The 24,776-nt window shown below is 45.5% G+C and overlaps 1 protein-coding gene across 9 annotated transcripts in view; it reads right to left on the bottom strand.

The window, feature by feature from the left end:
- The window catches only part of Syne2 (spectrin repeat containing nuclear envelope protein 2), a 320,737-nt gene that overhangs the window by 183,989 nt on the left and 111,972 nt on the right, over positions 1-24,776 (bottom strand). For all 9 annotated transcript variants that reach the window (XM_037210622.1, XM_037210625.1, XM_028876051.2 and 6 more), the window contains exons 20-32: positions 24,347-24,505; positions 23,873-24,046; positions 21,614-21,745; positions 19,744-19,902; positions 17,496-17,707; positions 17,274-17,364; positions 16,426-16,544; positions 15,529-15,655; positions 14,021-14,178; positions 11,915-12,062; positions 10,332-10,933; positions 6,692-6,871; positions 5,289-5,439 (exon numbers count right to left, since the gene is read on the bottom strand). In XM_037210622.1, coding sequence (XP_037066517.1) covers positions 5,289-5,439; positions 6,692-6,871; positions 10,332-10,933; positions 11,915-12,062; positions 14,021-14,178; positions 15,529-15,655; positions 16,426-16,544; positions 17,274-17,364; positions 17,496-17,707; positions 19,744-19,902; positions 21,614-21,745; positions 23,873-24,046; positions 24,347-24,505 — 2,412 coding nt within the window. The remainder of the gene's footprint in view (positions 1-5,288; positions 5,440-6,691; positions 6,872-10,331; positions 10,934-11,914; positions 12,063-14,020; positions 14,179-15,528; positions 15,656-16,425; positions 16,545-17,273; positions 17,365-17,495; positions 17,708-19,743; positions 19,903-21,613; positions 21,746-23,872; positions 24,047-24,346; positions 24,506-24,776) is intronic.

Raw genomic sequence — 24,776 nt, 5'->3', positions numbered from 1 at the left:
CTCCCTTCTACAAGTTATCCTTCACATGTGCTCTGGGACAGCCATGTGCTCTCCTTCTCTAAGTAAATATGAAACAAATGAAAAAGATACAATGCAAGTGGAAATGTTCTACTTATCCAATGGACAGTTGCTACAATTTTTTTAGATTTATTTATTTAATATGTATACAGTGTCACGCTTTGCATGTATGCCAGCACACCAGAAGAGGGCGCCAGATCTCATTACAGATGGCTGTGAGTCACCATGTGGTTGCTGGGAATTGAACTCAGGACCTCTGGAAGAGCAGCCATGCTCTTAACCTCTGAGCCATCTCTCTAGCCCTTTGAATTTTTATTTCAATGATAATCTACTCAATTTTCCTTCTGCTCTGCATTACGCAACATGTGTCTATTCTTAAAATTTTATTTTTAACAAGTATGGTACTGGAGTCAAACCCAAAGCCTCATGCATCCTAGGCAAGAGCTCTACCTCAGTGCCACATCTGTTTGCTTTTTGGGCAGAGTCTGGTTATGTACCTCAGGTCGGGCTTGAACTCATGATTGTCCTGAGATTGTCAATCTCCTCAGTGCTACAAGTACAGGTGTGCAGCATCATGCCTTGAAAAGACTATGAGATATTTATAATATTATAAAACATATTTCCGGCCCATGCAAAATAAGATCCTAGCAAAAAAAAACAAAAGCAAGACTGATTCTGTTGTGTTAAAAGAGAAAATAGGACTATCCAGTTTCTATGTTTCCCCGAGAGGAATCCGTTTTTTACCATCCAGGGGTGAGGCAGGAGGTTAGCGTGGGACATAGTTGATGGCAGGAGGGAGTTGTGATGTATGTACCCTCTTTGTTTCTTGACTGCACTGACATCTGTTTCTTGTTACAATCTATCACTGGGGAAGCTGAATAAAGGGTGTGAAGGGGCACTTCATTATGACATAGAGTTCCATGTGAATGAAGAATTATCTTAACATTAGAAGTTCCAATACTGAATATTAAATATTGAATCTTAAAACCAGGCCTGGTGGTACGTGTTTATAATCCCAGCACTCTGGAGCCTGCGGTAGGAGGATTGCCAATGTCAAGGCCACTCTGGATGACACAGGGAGATCTTGTCTCCGAACCCAAAAGCAAGGGAGTTAGAAAGACAGCTCAGTCCAGTGAGCTTCGTATCACGTAGCCAGGAGGACCTGAGTTCGGATCCCCAGCTCCAGCAGTCCCAACACTGAGGAGGCAGAGACAAGATCCCTAGGAGCTGCTGGCCAGATGGCCTGGCTGAGGGTTCAGAGAGATCCTTGTCTCGTGAAATAAAGTGGAGTGATCAAGGAAGATACCAATGTTGACTTATTTTTGAAGGGTGTTGAACTCAGATCCTCATGAACTCTGATCAAATATTCTTCTTCTAATCTATGACCCTGGCAATTATTAGTTTTTAAAATACCTCTTGTACCCACATCCTTTACAGTGGGAAGCTCAGGCAAACCTACCCAGTACTGCTTCCCTACTACAACAAGCGGTGGCCGCTGCTTCTCTCCTCCTCCGTGTGGGTCCCTGGGACTGAACTCAGCTTGTCAAGCGTGGAGGCAGATCCCCCCCTTCTCTGAGTCATCTTTCCAGCCCTCAGATAGTTTAAAACACTTAGCAGAAAGGTTTTACAACGGTTATTCTGTATTTTCTTTTTCTTGCTAATGCATAAAAAAATGCCATCTAGATTTCAAATTCAACAGGGTGGATTAAGTATATACTTGATCCCCAGATGCTGATGAGGGAAAAAGGTGCAACCATGCACCAAGAGAACAGAAGACAAGAAAGCTCTCAGGGGAGAGATGAGAAGCAGAGGAGCCGGCAAGCTGGAGAATGTGAGGTCAGTAACTTAACAACCCAGGGAAAGCGGAAACCTTAGCAGGGAGGACAGGGGTTGAGGGGAAGGGACAGGGGAAGCCAGGAGGAGGTAAGTCCATTTGGGTCTCAGAATTCCAAAAAAAGACTAATCAGTCCCTCTGGGTACTCATGAAAGAAGGCAGGCACAAACAGGACAGCTGGATGACAGTTTTAACAAGACACTTCAGAATCCCGTGTCCTACTCTGCATGTACCCTCAGAAGATAAGTGGCCGACTCTCTGGAGAGGCTCTGGACTTCTGGCTGCCATAGATGGGGCAGAGCTGACCATCGAAAAGAACCTGTCAAGCCAGAGAGTCTACACTTGGGCTAGTCTGCAGGATGACAGATAATGGCCCTGCCTAGCTGGTGGATGGAAATTTAACCAAAAAATCAGAATAAATGACTTCTCTAGAAAGGACAGTTTATAGGTATGGAGTTATGCAAAGGATGTTCAAGCACCAAAGAAGAGCTACAGGTGGGTCCCACAGAGGGTTGGACATCATGGCTGACACTCATGAAGATGTTAAGTCACCAGAGCTAGAGAGATAGCTCAGTGGTTAAGAGCACTGGTTGCTCTTCCAGAGGTCCCAAGTTCAACTCCCAGCACCCACATGGTGACTCACAACCATCTGTAATGAGATCTGGTGCCCTCTTCTGGCCTGCAGGCAAACATGCAGACAGAACACTATACATAATCAATAAATAAAATCTTAAAAAAAAAAAAAAGATGTTAAGAGGAATAAGTAACTCTACTAGGCACTTGGTAGATATGACCTTAGCAAATCAGGAAAGGCCTGCTAACTCCTAAAACAGGAGCCCACTGCAGGAACTGGAAATGCCAAAGATTTATATACACAGTGAGAAGGTACAAGGCAAGAGGAGCCAGGTATCCAGTCAGTACAGAAGGTGGGTCTGGCTCCTGCTGAACAAGGCAGAGACTTCATCCTGAAACAAGAACCCAAGACAAGAGACTAAAAAAGGAAAACACAAGAGTAACTATGAACTGGAACTCAAGTCCAAGACACCATGTGAGGCTGCATGTGCCGTATTCTCCAAGAACCAAGGAATCCAGATCTTCTAAGGTCTGCTGGAAACTAGGGCGGGATTCTTCTAGATCTCCAGGCCAGTGAAGCTCAGAGCTGCCTCTGTTGGAAGGAACTGGGAAAACTGACTCTCAGGAACCCCAGCTAATGGCCTGCTCATGATCTTGATGGCCTCCTTCAATGAAGTCTGATAGGAAATCAGCCACACAGTCCCCATCGGACATCCAATGTCTCCACAAGGGTTCTTTAGATTGGACAGCTCTACAGAATAGCCTGACAGAATATGTCTCAGACAAAGGCTCTCCCTGACAATCTCAGTGTCACTGAAGCATGGGGACGGGCAGTTCTAAGACTAAGTCACCCCTAAGAATCTGGTTGTTGGGGATAGAGCAATGGCTCAGTAGTTAAGAGCACAGACTGCTCTGGCAGAGGACCCAGGTTCAGTTCCCAGCATCCACATGATAGCTCACAACCATCCAGTTCCAGGGTGTCCCATGCCTTCTAATGACTTCTATGGGCACCAGGCATGCGTGTGGTACATACATACAGGCGGACAAAACATCTGTACACCTAAAATAAATAAATCTTTAAATTTTTTAATAAATAAAAATTTCAAAATCTAATTTGGTCGATACATACTTCCACTGAGTTGCTCTCAAGAAATAAGTTTAGGGGGTTGGAGAGATGGCTCCGCTGTTAAGAGTATTGGCTGCTCTTGCAGAGGACCCTGGTTAGAGTCTCAGCCCCCACACAGTGGCTCACGACTGCCTGTAACATCAGGTCCAGGTGATCTAACATCCTCTTCTGGTCTCTATAGCAGCGGTTCTTAACCTTCCTAACACTGTGACCCTTTAATTCAGCTCCTCATGTGGTGGTGACCCCCAACCAGAAATCTATTTTCAGTGTTACTCCGTAACTGTAATCTTGCTACTATTATGAACTGTAATGTGAATATCTGTGCTTTCCAATGGTCCTAGGCAACCCTTGTAAAGTGGTCTTTGGATTCCCAAGGGTCGTGACCCACAGGTTGAGGACCACTGCTCTGCAGGCACCTGGTGCACAGACCTACATGGAGGCAAAACACCCTCTACATAAAACTAATTAATTAAAAAAGCCATTTAAGGCCGGGCGTTGGTGGCGCACGCCTTTAATCCCAGCACTCGGGAGGCAGAGCCAGGCGGATCTCTGTGAGTTCGAGGCCGGCCTGGGCTACCAAGTGAGCTCCAGGAAAGGCGCAAAACTACACAGAGAAACCCTGTCTCGAAAAACCAAAAAAAAAAAAAAAGCCATTTAAAAATAAATAGCAAGCTTACTAAAACTACTCTCTAATAATCAAATGCATCAAGAAGACTACATGCCATACATACTTACGACAGCTCGACAGTCCCATAGCTTAGAGCTCATGAGCCGGTGGGAAAGGCATCATTCTGATGATGTATAGTCGCAGAGTAAATAGTACGGTGTATTCCTATCTAACCATATAAATTCATAGAAAATAATGACATCTAGTGTCCAAAAGATGTTGTTCTCCTTAGCAACATGGAGCTGGGATTAGTAAAGCCATCAACACAGATGGGCCCCTGGGGGATTTGGATGGCACATCTTTACAGAAAAATGAATATGGGAATTGTCATGTCCTCCTTGTCTGTTAGCAAGAGAGGGCTTCCTGCAATCTTCATCCCGCACGCCTGCATGAGGGCTCAGGTTCCTTTTCAGTCGTAAGCCCTGGGGCAAGAGCACTTGGCAGTCCTAGAGAGGAGCAGCCTGGGGCAAGAGCACTTGGCAGTCCTAGAGAGGGGCAGCCTGGGGCAAGGGTGCCTGGCAGTCCTAGAGAGGGGCAGCCTGGGGCAAGGGTGCCTGGCAGTCCTAGAGAGGGGCAGCCTGGGGCAAGGGTGCCTGGCAGTCCTGTGGAGGGGTAGCCTGGGGCAAGAGCACTTGGCAGTCCTAGAGAGGAGCAGCCTGGGGCAAGAGCACTTGGCAGTCCTAGAGAGGGGCAGCCTGGGGCAAGAGCACTTGGCAGTCCTAGAGAGGGGCAGCCTGGGGCAAGGGTGCCTGGCAGTCCTAGAGAGGGGCAGCCTGGGGCAAGGGTGCCTGGCAGTCCTGTGGAGGGGCAGCGGGTGGTCCTAGGCTCTGCTGCAGCCACACTCCCAGGACTGAAACCCAAACCAAAGTAATCTGCTACCAACTCGGAAACTGATTTCCTTCCAGCCCTGGTGATAAAGCAGATAACTTCCTCGATGCCTCGTGGAACAGTCACTACTAAATTCCTTTAGAGCAAGTTTCAAACGTGGTTTGTCACACCCTCTTTCCTGTCCGGCTCCTCAGCCAAGTCGCCCTGCGGGGACGGCTCTTTGGAAAGGTGGCCTCACTCACCTCTGCCACCTTCTTCTTCAGGTTGTCCCTTCCCATGTAGGAAGCTTGCTGGGAGAGGATAGCCTCTTCTTTTTGAATCAAAGCCGTCAAGTTGTTTTTAATATTCTGATATTGTTTCAACAGCTCCAGGACACTTGTGCACTGTTCAAGGCTATGCAGGACAAAAGAAAGAGAAACAGCCTGAAAGTAATGCTGTGTGAGTTGTCGCCACAACTCAGGAGTCACACACGCTTTCCCTCTCCACACAGCTTGATGACATTACCAAGAACGATGATACGGCAAATAGACTGTAGAAATAAATAATCACCAGATCTGTACCTTTACTAATTATGTTAACATGCCAACACACGTAAGCTCTGGGGAGATCTACAGGATTACATGTGAACACACATAAGCTCTGGGGAGATCTACAGGATTACATGTCAACACACATAAGCTCTGGGGAGATCTACAGGATTACATGTCAACACATAAGCTCTGGGGAGATCTACAGGATTACATGTGAACACACATAAGCTCTGGGGAGATCTACAGGATTACATGTCAACACACATAAGCTCTGGGGAGATCTACAGGATTACATGTCAACACATAAGCTCTGGGGAGATCTACAGGATTACAAGTCAACACACATAAACTCTGGGAGATCTACAGGATTACATGTCAACACACATAAGCTCTGGGGAGATCTACAGCATTACATGTCAACACACATAAACTCTGGGAGATCTACAGGATTACATGTCAACACACATAAACTCTGGGAGATCTACAGGATTCACACCTTGACAGAACCAGCATTTCCATCCCATCAACCACAAGACCCGTTGGAATGACAGCCCCTGGCTAGCATTATCTGAGATTTTAAAACATATTACTGCACAACCCACTTATGGGACCATCTATTCCACTCATTCTCAGCTCAGCCCTTTTGAGAAAGTAAAATAGTTCAATGAACATGGGAGTTAACTTGGTTTCTGGTATAACTAGGTACTCCCTAGTCCTGGGACTTTAAAGAAGGCACTCTGATCTATGGAATTAGACTAGATCATATGTCACAGGTGGGCTTTATCATGGCTTCCTCGGATACAGGTTCTGTCTACATATAGGGCATGCTGAAGCAAGGGTGGAGAAAGGTTAACCTAAGGGAAAGCTCAGACTTCTCACAGCAAACAGGTCATGTGCTTCCTGAAGGAGAGAGGGAGCGAAGTGGCCCCGGCCACAGAGGTGGGCGCTGTCAGGATGTGCCAGAACATCATGTGACAGATGTTGGTCTGTGAACTACAGCGTGAAGCCCTGCGTTTGTCCCTCTCTGAGTCCACGGGATGCGTTTGGAATACGAACACTTCAGGATGTTGACTCCACAGACACATTTTCAGACTCAGGAGGGATTTTTCTCTTACCTCTCTGTGAGAGAAGCTTTCGTCGCCTCCCACAAGGCTGCTGTATCTTGACACTGCTGAATCACCATTTTCTCTTTGCCATCTTTGAATTCTGGGAGAGAATCAGCCATTTTTTGTATGCGCATCTTCTCCTCTTCAAATCCATCTAGGTCCTTATCCAGCCTGAGTAATGACTTTTTCCTTGAGTGTGGAATTTAAAAAAATGTATTAGCCAGTTGCTAATGAAGTTGATTCAACAAAAAACATGGGAAATGTCAGCAATGCGCTTTTATTGTCCTGTTGAGATTAATGGCAAAATTAAATATTTCTACTACAAAGGAATTCCTGAATAATAAGTACAGGAATTTATTCCTGCATTACAGAGATCAGAGGGCTCCTTGCATTACCAGAATACTATCTGGCATTTTAATTAAATATAGTAAGTATACAAAGCCATAAGCAATAGCATTTTCCCCTTTGATGAACATATGTATGTATGGACATATGAGAGAAAACAGAGAGAATGTATGCAGAATACATAACATGAATAGATAGGTGGTTGAACAAAGCCAGGCCTCTAAGGAAGGGTGGAGGAACCAAGGAGGAAGGAAACAATGGGACATTATGCATGTCACGTACAAAAAGCTCTCCCAATTCTAAAAGGAGCTACTGAACTAAGGGTTTATCCTGAAATCCAGCCCTGGAGAAAGAATGCCATTGCATAAATGTAAACTGCAACTGCCCAGGTTCTACCTCCTCACTTCCAGTTCGTCCTGGAATCCGCTTCTCACCCACTGGCTTGCACTCCTTACTCATTCACCCAAATTGAGATTCCTAGCACCCTCACACTGGGAAATGCCAGCTCCATCTAGGTCTTCATCCTCCTCCACTGGCCAGGAGCATCTCACACAGATGGTCACTTCCTCCGGGGTAAGGCTCCCAAGCCACTCTTGATCTCCCTACACCCTCCATCTTCAGCTGGTGCTTCCTTATTACACTGATCTCTTAACACAGAGTACCCTTGAAGGCACAGTTTGGACCTCTTCTCATGTCATCTAAACTCAGTTCTTTGGCACGTGTCAGTCAACCTCATGACTGGAAACAGCAATCAAATGTGCATCTCCAGCTCAGACCTCTCTCCTGACATCATTCATCTTTAGGCCATGTTGAGATGGTTACATCAAACCTAGCATTTCTCAAAGGAGCACAGCCCCATCTGTCATAGCTAGAAAAGATCAGCCATTCTCATGTATTAATGGTATCTCCATTCTTCTAGCTTCTCAGGTCAAACACTGGAAACTACACAGTACCTAAACATTTTCTACCTCACCACCGGTCCATGACACCATCATCCCTCCCTCCCTGGGACAGCATCTCCTAGGCTCCCTTAGTCCATTTTTGGTATATCAGCTATAGAGAGCCAGTTATGGTTTAAACCACGTCATTTCCTGCTGCTTAGAACCCTGGAATGACATCCAGGTCACTCACAGAGAAAGCCCAAGTGGCAACATAGCCGCATATGAGTTCTCCCCATCCCACCCTTAATGTCTCATTTCCATTTCCCTCCCCACAGTGCTGTATTTCCCACCTCCTTGCCTCTCCGCACTCATACCTGGCTGTCTACTATGGATCCCTCAGCCTGACAGGCTCTTCCTCCAGGTGGTCACCAGGCTTGCTCTTGCATTTTATATGATACACATTCTGTTCACAGTGATATTTCCCATGGCCACCAACCTTGCCATCGCAACCACTGACTCCCTCCCTACTCAGCTTTGTCTCCTCAGGTTTGGTCATCTCTAGTCCCACTACATATCTTACCCCTCCTAAACATTAATGAACTCTAGAAGAGTCGAGAACTTTCGGCCTCTTTTGTTAAGTACCATATTCCCAATACCCTAAATTTCTGGCATGGAATATCTATTTGCTCTATTCACAGTTACATGAGTATGTAACTGTCATTTATAAATGTATGGCTGTTAATTCATATATTAACATCCGTTGTTTATGGTGAACTTACAATTAAAATTTATTGAAGTAATAACTACACAAACGATTAGTTCAATACCTCATGACACACTGGGGCGCTCGATGGATAAAAGTCTCGTTGGGCCTGAGGGGGAATTTTGGAGGGGAGGGCATAGTTAACTAAGGGACGTGAGTGAGCTAAAAACTCCTAAGAGACCACCAAGTCAAGTCGGAGAAGCTAAAGTGACAGGGAGTGAGAAATGTTTGGGATATTTATTAAGAAGAGGAAGAAGATTCCACAAGAGTAACTCCTGCTAAGGCCTCAGTGTTCACGATCGATCTGGCGGCCATATTCTGAGTGCTGAAATTAAAACGGCTTGTATACTGCCAACCTCATTCATTTCCCACAATGCCTCTTTGAACTCAGCACCACTCTAATCCTGCTGGGAGGGGAGGAGAGCACCAGAGAACTAAGGAAGTACAGGGACACGCGATGGCAGGTGGCCTTCGACCATAATTCCTTTTATTTTGCCATAGCCGACCCCGTCAACTGGAAAGGGGCAAGAATTACTTCACACCTGTGTGGGGTGATCTAGATTTGAGTAGCTGAGGTGTGACGGACGACCCACACTAACTGTGGGCAGCATCGTGCCATGGGCTGGGGTTCCGGTAGAGAATCAAAAGAAGACAGTGACCTGAACACTAACATATGTGGCTCTCTGCTTCCTGATGATGGTCGGCAGCTGCCTTGAGCAGCCGAGGCCAGTATTTCCCACCATGACCTACTTAACTCCCAAACTGGGAGGCAGTAATGCTTCCTCTGGGGGGGTGGGGGGGCTGTATTTTATCTTCAGTACTAAAATAAAGATAAATCAAATTTAAAATGTCAAATAATGCATCCAAGTAAACACACACACACACACACACACACACACACACCATCCACTCACTCGAACATTTATTTAGTAAGAGACCTGGCTTCACTATCATCCTGTCCGCCTGGGACAACTCCAACTCAGTTCTCTAGTGCTGATGATTTGCTTGTTTTGTTTTGTTTTGAGACAGGGTCTTATGCAGCCTAGGTTGGCCTTGAACTTCCTAGGAAGCCAGAGTGACTTTAAACTTCTTATCCCAAACCCTAAAATTACAGGTCCGCAGCCCTCCATCCACTTCACATGATGCCTAGGACAGGACACAAGGCTCCATGCACCAGTAAGTTCTCTACCACCTGAGCTAAATCCTCGGCCCCTCTGATGTCACCACGACTGATTTCCTCTCCTGCCCTTCAAGGCATTTCAGCGGGGGGCTTTGTCCGTATTTTATCACATGCACAGGGAAACGTAACTGAGAGGAGCGACTGAGACATGCATGAACTACGTGGGTGGGACCTGCTAGGTTTGTACCCTGAAGGGAAGGCCACACTGCACACGAGAGAAGAATGAAGGACCAAGAAAGTAACTAATGTCCTTCACCCGGATCTCACTCCACTTCTCCCACGTCCAGGAAAAGAAATGCTGCAGAAGGGAGTTTAAAAAAAAAAAAATTAACATTTTGAAAAGGAACCTTATCAATAAAAAAGTAAGTTTTCCTGAAAACTCCGCTGAACAGAATGCAGAACACCAAATAGTCAGAGATAGAAAGATCCAGAAGTATTTGTAAACACAGCAAGTGTCACTGTGGATGACGCCATTCTTACCGATGTTTCACGGCCGGAGCGGTGGGATCCTTCAGACCGATTTTACCGATCTGATTCTGGATGTCCTGAATGTTTTTAAAGAGCTCGTGATTTTTGGAACTACAAGCCTCCAGTAACGTCTTGTCCTCCGTAAGTCCTTCCTGTTCACTCTGGCCACGCGAGGCTGAGAACCTCACTGGCACAGCGGCAAGAAGTTTCTCACAGGTGGTGTGCTCCCCTCCCTCGGCATCTTTGACGTCAATGCCAAGCATCCTCAAGCGTTCATCCAAAGGCCCAGCCTTCTCATTCATCAGGAGAATGTCTTCCTCAACAGTTCTCACTGCCGGAGTATCCTCCGGTGCACTGGAGGCACGAGGGTCTGCAGGAGGCTGGGCAGAGCGCTTAGCCGCTCTCAGAGAAGCCAAAAAACCTTCCAGAGCCTCCAGGGCATCTTCCCTCATCTCTGCCTTCCGGTTCACGGCCTCCAGCTGGAGTCTGCATTTTAGCACAATATCCTGTATTGCACACTGATCCAGTGTGTGTAAATCCCTTGGTATAGAGTCACTCGGCTCCTTTAAATTGGCACATATTCTGATCTGCTTTGCTATGGCATCTTGAACATCCTAAAATTAAAAAGTAAAACAAAACAGAATCAGTGAAAAGAGAAAGAAGCCCTGGATTGAAGCTCATGCACCATGCTCATGCATGGGTAGCTGTGTGTGTGCATTCACTCGCGTGTGTGCGAGTGATTTCTCTCTCTCTCTCTCTCTCTCTCTCTCTCTCTCTCTCTCTCTCTCTCTCTCTCACACACACACACACACACACACACACACACACAGAGCACAAACGAAGACAGAGAGAACAAAGTACTGTCTAAATTTGATCTACAAAAATGTATCTGAGCCGGGCGGTGGTGGCGCACGCCTTTAATCCCAGCACTCGGGAGGCAGAGCCAGGCGGATCTCTGTGAGTTCGAGGCCAGCCTGGGCTACCAAGTGAGTTCCAGGAAAGGCGCAAAGCTACACAGAGAAACCCTGTCTCGAAAAACCAAAAAAAAAAAAAAAAAAAAAAAAATGTGTCTGAGTTGAACCAAAGCCGAAGATTTTAGACTCAGGAAATATCTCACTGGCAAATGAGCCGATGCTGACTGTTTCTTTATCTAACACCTTCCTCGTGCTTGAATTCCCCAAAGAAAACAAGTACATAGATCTACTGCTTCAAAGAAAGTAATTAGAGACCAACGGAGAGAGAGTGGCACGTCTGACTGTGATCGCAGGTATTTAAAACGTGATCAGGAATGAGTAAACTGAAGAATATGCCAGCTTTAGCCTTTGAGCCAATCAGTGTTTAGAAATTCAGTCACTGAGGCCTTCCTAAGAAAGGCTTTATTTTGAACTGAAAGAAAATATCCCTTTACTTACTCCTTGGAACTTCAAGGAATAAATGAGAAATGAATAACAGGTATAAATTATTAAGGTATTTATGTCATAGCTTAAGCTCTAAATCAACACTGCACTTTTAAAAAAAAAAGTTAAAAAATCTTTGAACATCTGTTAGTCTGAAGAACTGAAGATCTCGTAAATACACTGTGAGAATTTACTCACCCGAAGGTTCTGATAGATGCCATCAAGCTCCACAGGATGCAGGCCCTGGAGAGCCACCGTACAGAAGGGCAGGTGGGGGTCACAGAGGCGAGCGCACTCCTTCTCCAGGGGCAGTACAATCTGCAGGGCCATCTCCAGGGACTCCATTCTGGGCGGAAAAACCAACCAGACGTGATGGGAAAGTAGCAAAACTGTCCTATAAACACATGCTAACACTGCCATTTAGCCAAAAGAAGAAAACGGTGACCCAGTAAAAATATATATAATGGCATGTACAAACCATCACAGTCAAACCCAAACCCACAGAGCCAAAGTGCCAGAGAAGTCGGGCAGGGCTACAGCTCAGTGGTAAACTGCCTTGTCCGGCAAGCATGAAGCTCTGTATTTTATCCTCAGTACTAAATCAAATTTAAAATGTCAAATAATGTATCCAAGTAAACACACACACACACACACACACACACACACACACCCCATCCACTCACTCGAACATTTATTTAGTAAGAGACCTGGGTTCACTATCATCCTGGCCGCCTGGGACAACTCCAACTCAATGCTCTAGTGCTGATGATTTGCTTGCTTTGTTTTGAGACAGGGTCGCATGCAGCCCAGGTTGGCCTTGAACTTCCTAGGAAGCCAGGGTGACTTTAAACTTCTTATCCCAAACCCTAAGATTACAGGTCCACAGCCCTCCATCCACTTCACATGGTGCCTAGGACAGGACGCAAGGCTCCCACGCACCAGCAAGTTCTCTACCACCTGAGCCAAATCCTCGGCCCCTCTGATGTCACCACGACTGATGTTCCTCTCCTGCCCTTCAAGGCACTTCAGCACCTAAACATTCTATATAAGTTAGTGGCTGCCACACAGAACGGAAAATTGTTACTAAGCATACTAAACATTTTTCTTTGAAAATACAAAACTTTCTTCTTTGAAATATACAAATAAAGATGAAATTTAACTTGGACTTCAGGACTAATATAAACCTCAAAATTATTTTATTGTTAATTATGGAATTGTCACATTTCCATATTACAAGTATAATTGCTTTTCAGGAGTATGAAAATAAATGGGGCCCAGCAAACAGGTTCCACCAATAATAATTTAAAACATCACCATGTGTAACACACAGACTCTGTGAGTCTTGGCTGCTGCCAATGTAAGATGGGCAGGGATATGTGCTGGGGACACATACCCCAACCTCATTCATTCATTCATTCATTCATTCGTTTATTTGTTTATATGTGTATGGGTGTTTTGCCTATATGTATGTTACGTGCAACCATATGCATATTTCTGGTGCCCATGGAGCCCAGAAGAGGGTGCCGGGGTTCATTGGAACTGGAGTTACGGAAAGTTGTGAGCTGCCATGTAGGTATCAGAAATTGAATCGGATCCTCTGGATGAGTACAGTGCTCTTCACAGCTGGGCCATCGCTCCAGCCCTCACCCTTGGGGTCTACGTAGGACAATAACAACACTGTCATTTTAGAAAGGAAGGAGTCAATGCCCTAAAAAGTTGTAACTCAGAGAAGTCCACATCCAAGGAGAGATATGGCCTTTGAAACTAGTAAGACCTTAAGGTCCTCCCGGGTTTCTAGCTCGATTACATGATCTCTCTTGCATCTGTTTCTTTATTGGTAATCAAAGGTGCAGGTGTTAGCAACTTGGCCTCAGCCTGGTGCAAATTGTGTGGTGATGGGACGAACCATTAGTAGTCGGGGCCTGGCAGAAGGAAGTGAGATCACCAGGGTCACTGGGAATGACCTTGAAGGGACTGGGGGAAGTCCACCCCTTTCTGCTTCTCTCTGCTCTCAGCTGCTAGCAAGGCGACAGGCTTCCCCTGCCAGGCACACCCACCATGACCTTCTCTACCACCATGATCCCAAACAACAGGACCAACCTCTGAAGGCTGAGCCCAAACAAACCTTTTCCCTCATTCACTTGGTCTATTTGTCACAGAAACAAAGTTCCCAGGACAATCTTCTCACTGGATGGTGATAACTACCTGACATATTACAGTACCGTGGCAGCCTCCCTTAAGATGACTCACACACTTAACAATGGACCAGTCAGTCAGTCGGTGGTTAGCAAACCTGAGATGTACCTGGTGCTCAGAAGCCTCTGAAGCTCGTGTTTTTCTTCCTCGAATAGGTCTCTGGCCTGGGCTAGTGCAGGCTTCTCTGGGTCACTCACCAGACTTTCTAAATTCAGTGAAGTGACTTCGAACTCACCCCAGCGAGCGTCAGTGTCAGCTGTTAGGACCTAAGTGAAATGATGAGTCAGTTTGTCAGGTCACCACGGGTCAAAGGCTCGCTTACCCTTCTCTCACAAAACACATGAAAATGAGTTTGTAATATTTGTCAACCACTCATAAATGAACTAGCCTATGGGCAACAATGGTATATAACTCTCATTCAGGGATCAGGATGAAAGATCAACAGATAGGGTTACCTGTCACCAAGCCTGACAACCTGAGTTCTGTTCCTACACACAAAACACACACACACACACACACACACACACACACACACACACACCACTAAATAAAAAATAAAATGTAATTAAAAGAAGGAGGAGGAGGAGGAGGAGGAGAAGGAGAAGGAGGAGAAGGAGAAGGAGAAGAAGAAGAAGAAGAAGAAGAAGAAGAAGAAGAAGAAGAAGAAGAAGAAGAAGAAGAAGAAGAAGAAGAAGAAGAAGAAGAAGAAGAAGAAGAAGAAGAAGAAAGAAATCTCATTTAATGAAGTTAAGCCAGTTGCCAATACGGCTTTCAAAGGCATCCAAAACCACGTCCCCTAGGACAAACACACACACAAAAACAAGTACAGAAGCCACAGAGATGGCTCAGTTGGTGAAGCGCCAGTCACACAAGCTTGAGGAACTGAGTTTGGACCCCATCACTCAGGTAAAAGCTGAGCGCGGGCTGCAGGTCTGCCATCTCAGCACTGGGAGGCAGAGACGGGAGGACTTAGGGAAGCAGTTCTAGGAGCTCCGGGTTCAGTGAGAAACCCTGCCTCAAAAGATAAGGTGGAGAGTGTTAGAGAAGACGCCCAGTGCTGGCCTCCACATGCATGGACAAGCATATGCACACACGCGCGCGCACACACACACACGCACGCACGCACGCACGCAAACACACACATGCATTTGTGAAATAACAGGTACTCTGCTTTCTCTAAGTAGAAAATTGTTACATTCTAAACTCTAAACACACCTTTAATTCCAACACTCACAAGACAGAGGCAGACTGATCTGCAAATTCAAGGCCAGCCTGGTCTATATAGCGAAAGCTTGTCAAAAAAAAAAAGTGAGTGAAATTTATTTATGGCTTATAATTAAACATTTGTACTTCTGTACTAGTCTAATTCCTTTTCTTGAGTTCTTTTTTCTTTTAAAGTGTGTGTGTGTGTGTGTGTGTGTGTGTGTGTGAGAGAGAGAGAGAGAGAGAGACAGAGAGAGACAGAGAGAGAGAGAGAGAGAGAGAGAGAGAGAGAGAGAGAGATCACTTGGAGCAGGAATTACCAAAGACATGGGTGCTGAGAACAGAACTTCTGTCCTCCAGAGGAGCAGCGAATGCTCTTGACCCCAGTGAGGAATCATCTTTTCAGAAATTACCTGCACATCTGCCAGCTTGGCCTGCAGGCAAGCACTGGCCCTTTCGTTTTCACTGGGAAAGTCAGCCGAGAGCCTGGCTTTGCCGTCTCGCAGGTGCCGTTCAAGAATCTCTCTTTGTGTGTCATACCTGGGAGAAAATCCAGTGCAACATTACTCAGTATGGGGAAGGGGGGTGGGGGCAGGGCAAAGGATGAGGTACGTGTATGTGCACTTACATGAAAAGTGACCCAGGGAACCCTGTTTCTTGCTGGCTAACCAAAAAATTACATGAATTTAGAACATTAATTTTAAATTAGGACAGAAATATTTTAAAATGACTATCAATTGTGCATGCAGAAATACCCAAGGAATTTCTGCTTAAATTGTTAGGGACACATGCCAAAATTACAACTAAAGAATAATACACGTTTTGAAAAACACTTAATGCAGGCAATTGAAATGGCTCGGTGAGCAAAGGCACCCACTGCCAGGCCTGATGACTTGATTTTGATCTCCAGGACCCACAGGACCTACGTGGAAGGACTCCTATAAGCTGTCCTCTGTTTCCACACACTTGCACCCACACCCGTACCCACATCCCAAACGAATGAATAAATGTTAAAAAGGCTTAAGGCTAAATAAGCTTTTAAATAAATAATGTTAAATAATAAAAGCTAAATGTTAAAATAGCTTAGTAGTTAAAGGTGCCTGCCGCCAAGCACAATGACACGAATTTAATTCCCAGAACCTATAGGGGAAGAAGAGGACATGAACACACACACAAATAACTAAATGTATATATACACGTGTGTGTGTGTGTGTGTGTGTGTGTGTGTGTGTGTGTGTGTGTGTGTGTAAATGCATGTTGTCATTGGTGAAAGAGTTTAGGTGGCTCCTCACTGCTCAACAGGAAGTTACCTTTCCCGTAAGTCATTTAGAGGCGCACTGCAATCCTTTCCTTCCTTCTCCATAACGCTTTCTTCTGGCTGAGGCTTTAAGTCTGGTGTCTGGCTGAAATTCTTCATGGGTTCCATTGCCTAAGCAAATATGCAAAACAGTAAAGCCGACATGTAAATCAGACATCTTTACATGTCAGGTAGAATGCAAAGGCTTTATGCTCAGAGATCTATTGTTGGCTCTTTACAGCCAAAATCAGGAGAGAATCTGAGTCTTGGAGGTGTCACGGCTCAGGACAAAGCCTGCTCACAGGCCAGGAGACATTGACAAGCTGACTGCGGCCTTCTAACAGGTAAGGAGCACAGTCAGGCTCCCTCTGCTGACTCAGGGGCTCCGTCAAAAGGAAAACAGGCCTTCCTCATTCCACACCTGCTGTCTGGCACACTGCACTGTGCCACGTAGGAATTGTCAATTTCTCTACCTTCAACAATTTCACAAGTTCAGTTCCCAAGGTAGGCAAAACACATTCTACTGAGAAGGCAAATGGACCAAATTATCACATTATAGGGTCGTCTGTGAAGACCACGGTCAGCTTTATCCAACCTCAACAGCAGCAGGCGCCATTTGTCTTCAGAATTTTTGCAGAGCCAGAGTGGGTACTCTCAGAAGATTGCTAGGCACACCGCAGCTATGATTGGCATCATTCTAACTCTCTGAGGAGTGGTCTTCCTTGCAGTTTGTAAAGTGGGACCTTCTCAGTTGGTGAAAACAATCAGAAAATTAAACCAACCCTCATGAGAACTGGATGGCTCTACACTCAGCCTTCTACATTGAGTATATTTGTGAAATAGATCACCCCCATTTAACACCTTTTCAGTCGGCAGCTGGTTATCTGGTGTCTCCAGCGGTTCCTCGCTGGGGGCATCCCTTCCGCCATTCTCAGTTGCGGTCAAGGCATCCCTAGAAAGAAATCATGATTGGTTATTAGAGGGGGCGGGGTATGGAACCTTAAAAAGCATGAATCATATTGATGTCATCTGACTGCGGGAAGGCTTCATTCTGAAGCATGGCTCGTCTTCCAAAGCACCAACCTCTCGTCCGGCGGGCCTCCCTGGGAGGACTGCAGGGTTCTGTGAATCTCGGAAGCACACTTCAGAAGTCTCTGTATCTTTTGTTCATAATCTCTGAGGGCTCTCTTTAGTTCTTGTTGGCGCTCTGGTGAAGGCAGCTCTTCGCACAGCACCCTCAAGACACCCACGTGGTGTTCTAGCTGGCCCGCCACACTTTCCGGAGAAAAGCAAGCCTATGGCAGGGAAGAAAGTACGAGCCGGGCTTCAGCTGAGGACACACGGGATCAGAAACTCCGGGAGTGTGTGTGACCCTGACAGCATGCTCTCTTGTGGACCGTCTGCCATGAGCTGAGTATGGTAACAGGGACTCGGGAAAAGTGATCTGGGAGTTAACCCTGAGAGAGTCCCAGTTCAGTAACTGACATGCAAATCACGGTGTGTCACACCAGGATGTGATGAGCACATCACCACCCGCCCGCTTCACAGAGGGAGCCATCTGAGCTGGATGTGGGAGGAAGGAGGAGTCCTCTAAGGGCGGCTGGAGGAACGTCTCAGATTCTCTTCCTGTGGATACAGTCAAACATCCTGATGAAAAGTGTTTAGTTTATCTCACGGTTCCAAGCACAGTCCGTCACAGCAGGAAAGGCAGGAAGGAGGAGCTAGAAGCCACTGGCCACACCCCTCCCACAATCAGGACCGAGAAGGATAAATGCAAGCTAAGCACTCAGCTCACTTCCTCCACTTAATACAGTCTAGGCTCCCCTGCCTAAAGAATAGCTCTATCAGCCAGTCCAGCTGACCCCCTACGGGCATGCGCAGACACCCATCTCCCAGGTAACTCCGCTTCTGCCAAGCTGACAAAGAACACAAACAAACCCATCACAGAAGTCACCTCCACCAGTGACAGGAGATGACAGGGAGTAAATGCTCTGAGAGCACAGGTCCCCTCAGCCTAAGAGAGAGACATGGAAGGGACATCCTGAGCCTTCTAAAGAGATTGGGGCTGTCCTTGGAGAGGGCAGAGAGCTACCACTGGGACCCAGGAAAATGGAACCTGTGCTTTCAAAGGCTAGTTCTGGGGCCTGGGGGTATCGCTGCCTTGGTAGAGCGCCCGTCTTATGTGCATGATGCCTTGGGTTTCAATCCCCAGCACGGTCCCTGACCCCCCAAACAGCAAATTGTTGTGCTGAAAGACAATAAAGTCATTTTCTTCCTAACAGATTAAGGGAAGTGCGACAAGATGGATGGAAGAGAAGCAGCAGCTGGACTAACGGACGAAGCTGCTCAGTCACGGGGGCTCCAGTGGAGGGGGGGAAGGGGAGGGGATGGAGACGGCTGAGACAGCAAAGCCCTCCATCACCAAGATGCCAGGAGAGGAGGGGGCAAAGCTTGAGAGGCGAGGTTACCGACTCCGTTCTAGACGATCCTGAAGTCCCTGACGAACATTTGTGATACCCACCAGTCAGGGGTAGACTAAGGAGACCTGGGGAAAGACTTTGCTGGGGAAACGTAGGCACAACCATAAACAGGTGAATAAATAGTCTTAAAGGTATAAAACTGCGTGCTAAGGATGGATGAAAGTGGTGAAAATGTAGACTATCCCATCCAAAAACTAAAACATTTAGGAAAAGAGAGGAAGATGGGGAAATTTGTGAAGGATAGTAAACTATAGCTCCCTTTCAGTACACATATAAGTGTGTATATATCTGTTTTATATATATCTGCTACATATATATGATATATATGTATATATATCATATATAGTTATCTGTACATCTGTGCAAGGGAGAGTACCACTGTGAGAGCCACAGAAGGTGACAGTCAAAAAGAAAAGAGGACTCAGAGCTATCCACTACACAAATCCAATCAAAGATGCTGCAGACCAAAAGGACACCATCAGCTTGCCCCCCAAGATCCTGTATGTCTCAATTGCTCATTTTCACAAGGCTCTGCTTTTGAGGACCCGGTACCCTGATAAACACACATCTGTACTACAGCAATAGTTGAGACAGTTATGACCAGTCTCAGGAGCAGGGGATCCCCAGGTATCACAAGTGAAACACGAGACAAGAACTGTGGCTGAGATTCCTCACTTCAGATGGGTAAGAAGCACAGGGTCCAGTTAGAGCCCCGACCACAAGTGTTGAGTCTGTAGGTATGAGCAGGCTAACATGATTTCCACGGCACAGCCAATCCCAGGCCGTGAACTGGCACCGTGGTTACCCAGCAAACACAGAGGCAAACAGCAGTGGCCGTGGGGTGCCTTTACCTCATGTTCCTTGGAGAGGCCCCTGGTCTTCCCCCGGCGGATAAGTTTCTTCTCTTTGTTGATTTGCTTTTCAAGTTTTGCAATATTGTCTCGAAGCTTTCCTTCTTCCATGTCTATTTTTAGTTGTTGGATATACAAAGAGATTTCATGATGGAGAGGCTGCAAACAACAAAGGGGTGCATTAATCATGAGAAGAGGATAGACTGAGCTCTTTCTCGGGCCAACAAAACGGCCGTAGAAATAAGAGGAAGGAAGCAGAGCTGGCATCGTGAGCTCATTACTCACCCCCATTATCTTTGGGAGAATGTAACAACATTGCAGATCCATTAACCTATTTCTTTCTTTCTAACAACTAAAAACGTGTTTTAAACTGTCAAAGATGCTGTTGAGAAAAGACAAGCTACAGATTGAGGGGAATACATTAAAAAGACACAGCTGAGCCTAAGGAGATATAACAAACACATGGACGGGTCCTGGACGGGGTCCTGGAGCAGACAAAAAGCATTACGAGGGACGGCGTGAATCTGAGGCAGCTCAGGCTTTAGTTAATGACCACCTCCATCCAGGCTCACTCACGGGACAAATCCTGCACTGGAACTCTCTGAACTACCTCTGCCATGGTTCTTTAAAGTGAACACTGCTCTACACTAGAAGCCCATTTATAAAAGGCTTAAATGGTGTGTGTACACCTTGAATCCCAGCACTTGGGAGGCAGGGGCAAGAAGAATCTCAGTGAGTCAGACTTGCCTGGTTTACACAGTGAATTCTAGGCTAGCCAAGGCTGCAGATGAGACCCTGTCTCAAAAACAAACCAAAAATAAATTTTCAGGAAAACCATTAATAGATTTTAATTCAATTACATAGACATCCCTTGATCCAGAATCCCTTCCTCACTGGAGATACTAAAATCTGAGGACACTCAGGTCCCTTATGGAAAGTGGTATGGCATTTGCATATTACCTCACACCCTCTAATACACTGCAAGTCCTCTCTAGATTATATATGATGCTTAATATAAATAAATGCTATGCAAAAGCTGCTATTCTGTATTGTTTAGTGAATCCTGCACAGGTGGGGGAAAGGTTGTACACCTTCAGAAGAGATACAAGTCTTTTTTCAAATATCTTTGACTCACCGTTGTTTGAATGCATGGACACAGAACCCAAAAATATGGAGAGCTGACTATACTGATTAGACGCATACATATATTCATAATAATCATTTACGGAATATATCCTCTGTGACTTATGTAAGTCTTTGTAACAATCCTACCAGTCAAATTGTGTTACCCCATTTAACCAGTGAGGTTCCTAAAAGTTTAGTAACCTGCCCGGGGTCACACCTTCATCTCCACAAGCCTCTCCCTGTTTCTCTAGGGAAATCTACCTGGACACATGCTTTACTATATTATCTCAGTCAGGATCTGGCCAGGAAATTAGAAACATGCTCAACTTTTCATTCTGGGGATATTAAATGGCTCCAGGCATGGAAGTTCAGACTAGTCAAACGAAGAAGAGAAAAGTGACCTAGAGAACAGGAAGAGGAGAAAGCTGCTCCACCCCAGGCTTGAGGCTTTGGTGGAGACCAGGGAAGAGGGAGCCATGGAGACCATGATGCTGGAGAATAATACATGCTGCTGCTGAGACATTGTGGCGAGACAGAGAAAGAACAGAAGCTCTCCTCTTCTTCCTCCAGTTGCATCAGATCTATGAAGTATTATCCCAGGCTGAGGCAGACCCCACTTAGGGCAGAGCCTGAGAAGTGACCCCTCTAACTGTATCACAGAGTAGACAGAGGAAGCCTGGAATGACTCTGCTGACGAACAGGCCCTGCACCAGAGCCCTGAGCCCAAGGCCCACGCTGCTCTTACCTCCCACTTGGCACACACATCTCGACGCTGCTCTTCCAGGTGCTCCACATCACCTGGGACATTACCCTTCAGTTCTTCCACAGCTTGCAGATACTTGGTCAGACTGTTGGTGTTAAAAATTCCCAACGCTTCCTGGAAAAAGAAAATCATGGAAATCTGATCATAGTGCCAGATTCTTTGAGTTCCTTTGGTATGTCTTTAGCGGGGAGAAGCAGAAGGGGAGTTGATGGTGATGATCTGAAATTTTACAGGAGGCAGGTTTTTTTTTTTTTTTTTTTTTTTTTGGTAAGTTGAAGTTGGTGACCTATTTCTGTATCTTGAGTTCCTTCAAAAAGATAACAAAATATGCTTTATTGAAAGGTCTTTACCTACTCAATATTCAAAAATGATAAAAATTAGTATACAAAAAGGTAAAAATTTACTGTAGGATTTATGTGGCAAATATTTAATACTGTGCATGAGCAATTTTATGTATCCAGGAGGCACCATTACCTCATCATCGACTCAAAGGCTTGCCCAAGGCCAGTTTACAGACAGACAGCCCCACCCCAGGGAAAGAGCTTGGGTGAACAGCCCGGTACAGACTGGCTGGACCTGCAGATACTCCTCCCCTGGCAGGCTCTCTGAGAGCAGAAACCTGGCTTAGGTAATCAGTGAATGACAGAACAAAAAAAAAAAAAAAAAAAAAAAAAAATAGATTGGGAAGTTTGTGAGAAGGGCTGAAAACCCACAGGAAAAGGAAGGATTCTGGAGAAGGAAATTACACAGGGTAGAAGCTCATTCATTCACACAATACACATTTATTAAGCACCTACTGTAGACACAACACAATGCAGAACCCCAAGGCCCTTCTCTCCATGGCTTCTTTGGTAACAGCTATTTTGTGAGCTGACAAACACACTCATGTCAGTGTGGGCTTCCACTACCTTCCCATCAATGGAGGGTATCAGGGTAGGATCCAACTGGGCATGGTCTTACTTCTATGATGAAAATGTATCTTCACTAAATGGCCCAGTCCAAAACAGAGGATCTGTAGTCTCAAATTCCAGACTGTCGGGGAGAAGAAAACGGGACAAAAGCTGATGCCCTTCCCTCGCCTAAGAACCTCAGCTTTTTTTTTTTCCTTTTTCATTAATTTTTTATTTATGCATAGGTGTGTTTGTATGTGACCATATGCATGCCTGTGGAGGGCAGAAGAGAGCATTAGACCCCCTGAAACTGGAATTGCAAGCAATTGTGAGCTGCCCAATGAGGGTCCTGGGGACCAATGCGGGGTCCTCTGCAAAAACAGGTACACTTAACCAGGGAGCCATCTCTCCAGCCTATTTCTTCTTTATAAGCCCACATACGGGACTCTTCTGAAATCCACTTCAACAACTGATTGATTGATTGATTGATTGACTTCTTGCTTTTCTGAAGTAGATTCTAATGTAGCTCAGGCTAGCCTCCAGAGGCTATGTAGTGAAAGACGACTGAGAACTCCAGATGCTTCTGCCTCAGCCTCCTGAGTTCTGAGCTTCTAGGAGTGCACTATGGGCCAACTGTCCAGGCTCACACACTCCCTCTCTCTCACACATACATACACACGCACACATATAGAGGGGGCACTAGTTGAAAAGAAAGATCAATGGGAGGGAGAAGGGGTGGAGAAAAATATTTTCACGTATGAAAATGTCACAATGAAACTTACTATTGTGCATTATATAGATAATGTATATACACACACACACACACACACACACACACACACACACACCTAGTAACCAATGAAATAAAGTAAAAAAAAAAAAAAAAAAACACCACAACCAAAATGCTGCAACCTCTCTCTACACAAAACAACACTATTGGGTTTTAAGTCACAGGTAAGTATATGTCTATGAAAAACTGTCCCAAAGGAACTTACGAATAGTATTGTTTTACAGTCACAGATTTTAAACTAACAAAGTGCCTGTATGCATCTTTTTTTTTTTTTTTTCATTTAAAGCCTCAGCAAATCTGATACCTGGGCTGTGCCGAATGAATTTGCTCATTTTCAAGTAAAAATGCCAGAGACACGAGATTCTCCACCTTGGAATCAGCTGTGTCGTTTGTACTGATCTTCGCTCGAATACTTACTGTTAAATCTCTCAGGGAACTGTATCTAGTCCTGGGAAAACAAGTTAGAGCAACCCTGCATGTCATTCTACACAGGAAACATCCACATGTCAAGCAGCCTGGGTGGCCGATGACAACCGTTCCCCAGGTGAACAAACTTCCCACCTTGTACTTTGAAATGAGTCCACCAGGGCGCTCTCTCTCCCCAAGTAACTGCTGGGCTCTGGTGATGTAGGACTCCAGGTCCTTCCGAGCCTCTTCCACCTTTCGCCTCACGTCTACTTCCGGTGAGCCGTCCCTTAAGTTCTTGCACACAGCGGACAATTCCACCACGATGATCTGCAACGGCAAAAAATAAAACAACTTCTCAAGTGCACAGCTGGACCGACATCTTACTACATCCCTAGGTTTCCAATCTTTTCACTCTACTGGCAGTTTATATTTTACGATTAGCGTGGAAATATATCATTGAAAACATTTCTATTTTCCAATATGTTCTAAATTATACAGAAATAAAATATAATGTAAAATTAATATTTTACGAACTCTTTCTAGGATTCAGGCCAGGCCTTCCTCCTGGACCACCCATCAACCACTTGGTTCTAAAACAATGAATTCATTAAGTAAGGAACTGGAGACCTGGGCTCCCTCTTTAGCTTCTTGGATCTTTGCCTGAAGCCCAGCTCGGAGGACATTTTGGAAGGACTCCAGGTTCGAGGCACTTTGAACGTCCATCTGTAGAGTATCTTCGGTTCTGGCCAGAAGTTCCTCATACATAGAGCCTTTAGCAATAAGATGCTACAACAAATCAGAGATCACAGTCAATATTCAGATTCTAAACCGTACGCCAACCTTACATCAGGGAACTGGAAAATGGCAACTGCTAATCCAGAATGAGGCAAACTTGTATTCTAAAACAAACAAACAAAAAAATGTTCTCTTTAGAAGCACATTTTGAGGGCTAGGGATGTGGCTCAGTTGGGACAGCGCTTGCTTCCCATGCTTGGAGCCGAGTTCCATCAACAGCACCGCATAACATCAGGGGTGGTGGAGCACAGCTGTAATCCCA

This window comes from Peromyscus leucopus, chromosome 14, assembly GCF_004664715.2.
Source record: "Peromyscus leucopus breed LL Stock chromosome 14, UCI_PerLeu_2.1, whole genome shotgun sequence".
NCBI classification, from domain to species: Eukaryota; Metazoa; Chordata; class Mammalia; order Rodentia; family Cricetidae; genus Peromyscus; species Peromyscus leucopus.
The sequence above is the reverse complement of the archived record's forward strand: the minus strand, read 5'-3'. Positions and strand labels throughout refer to the sequence as shown.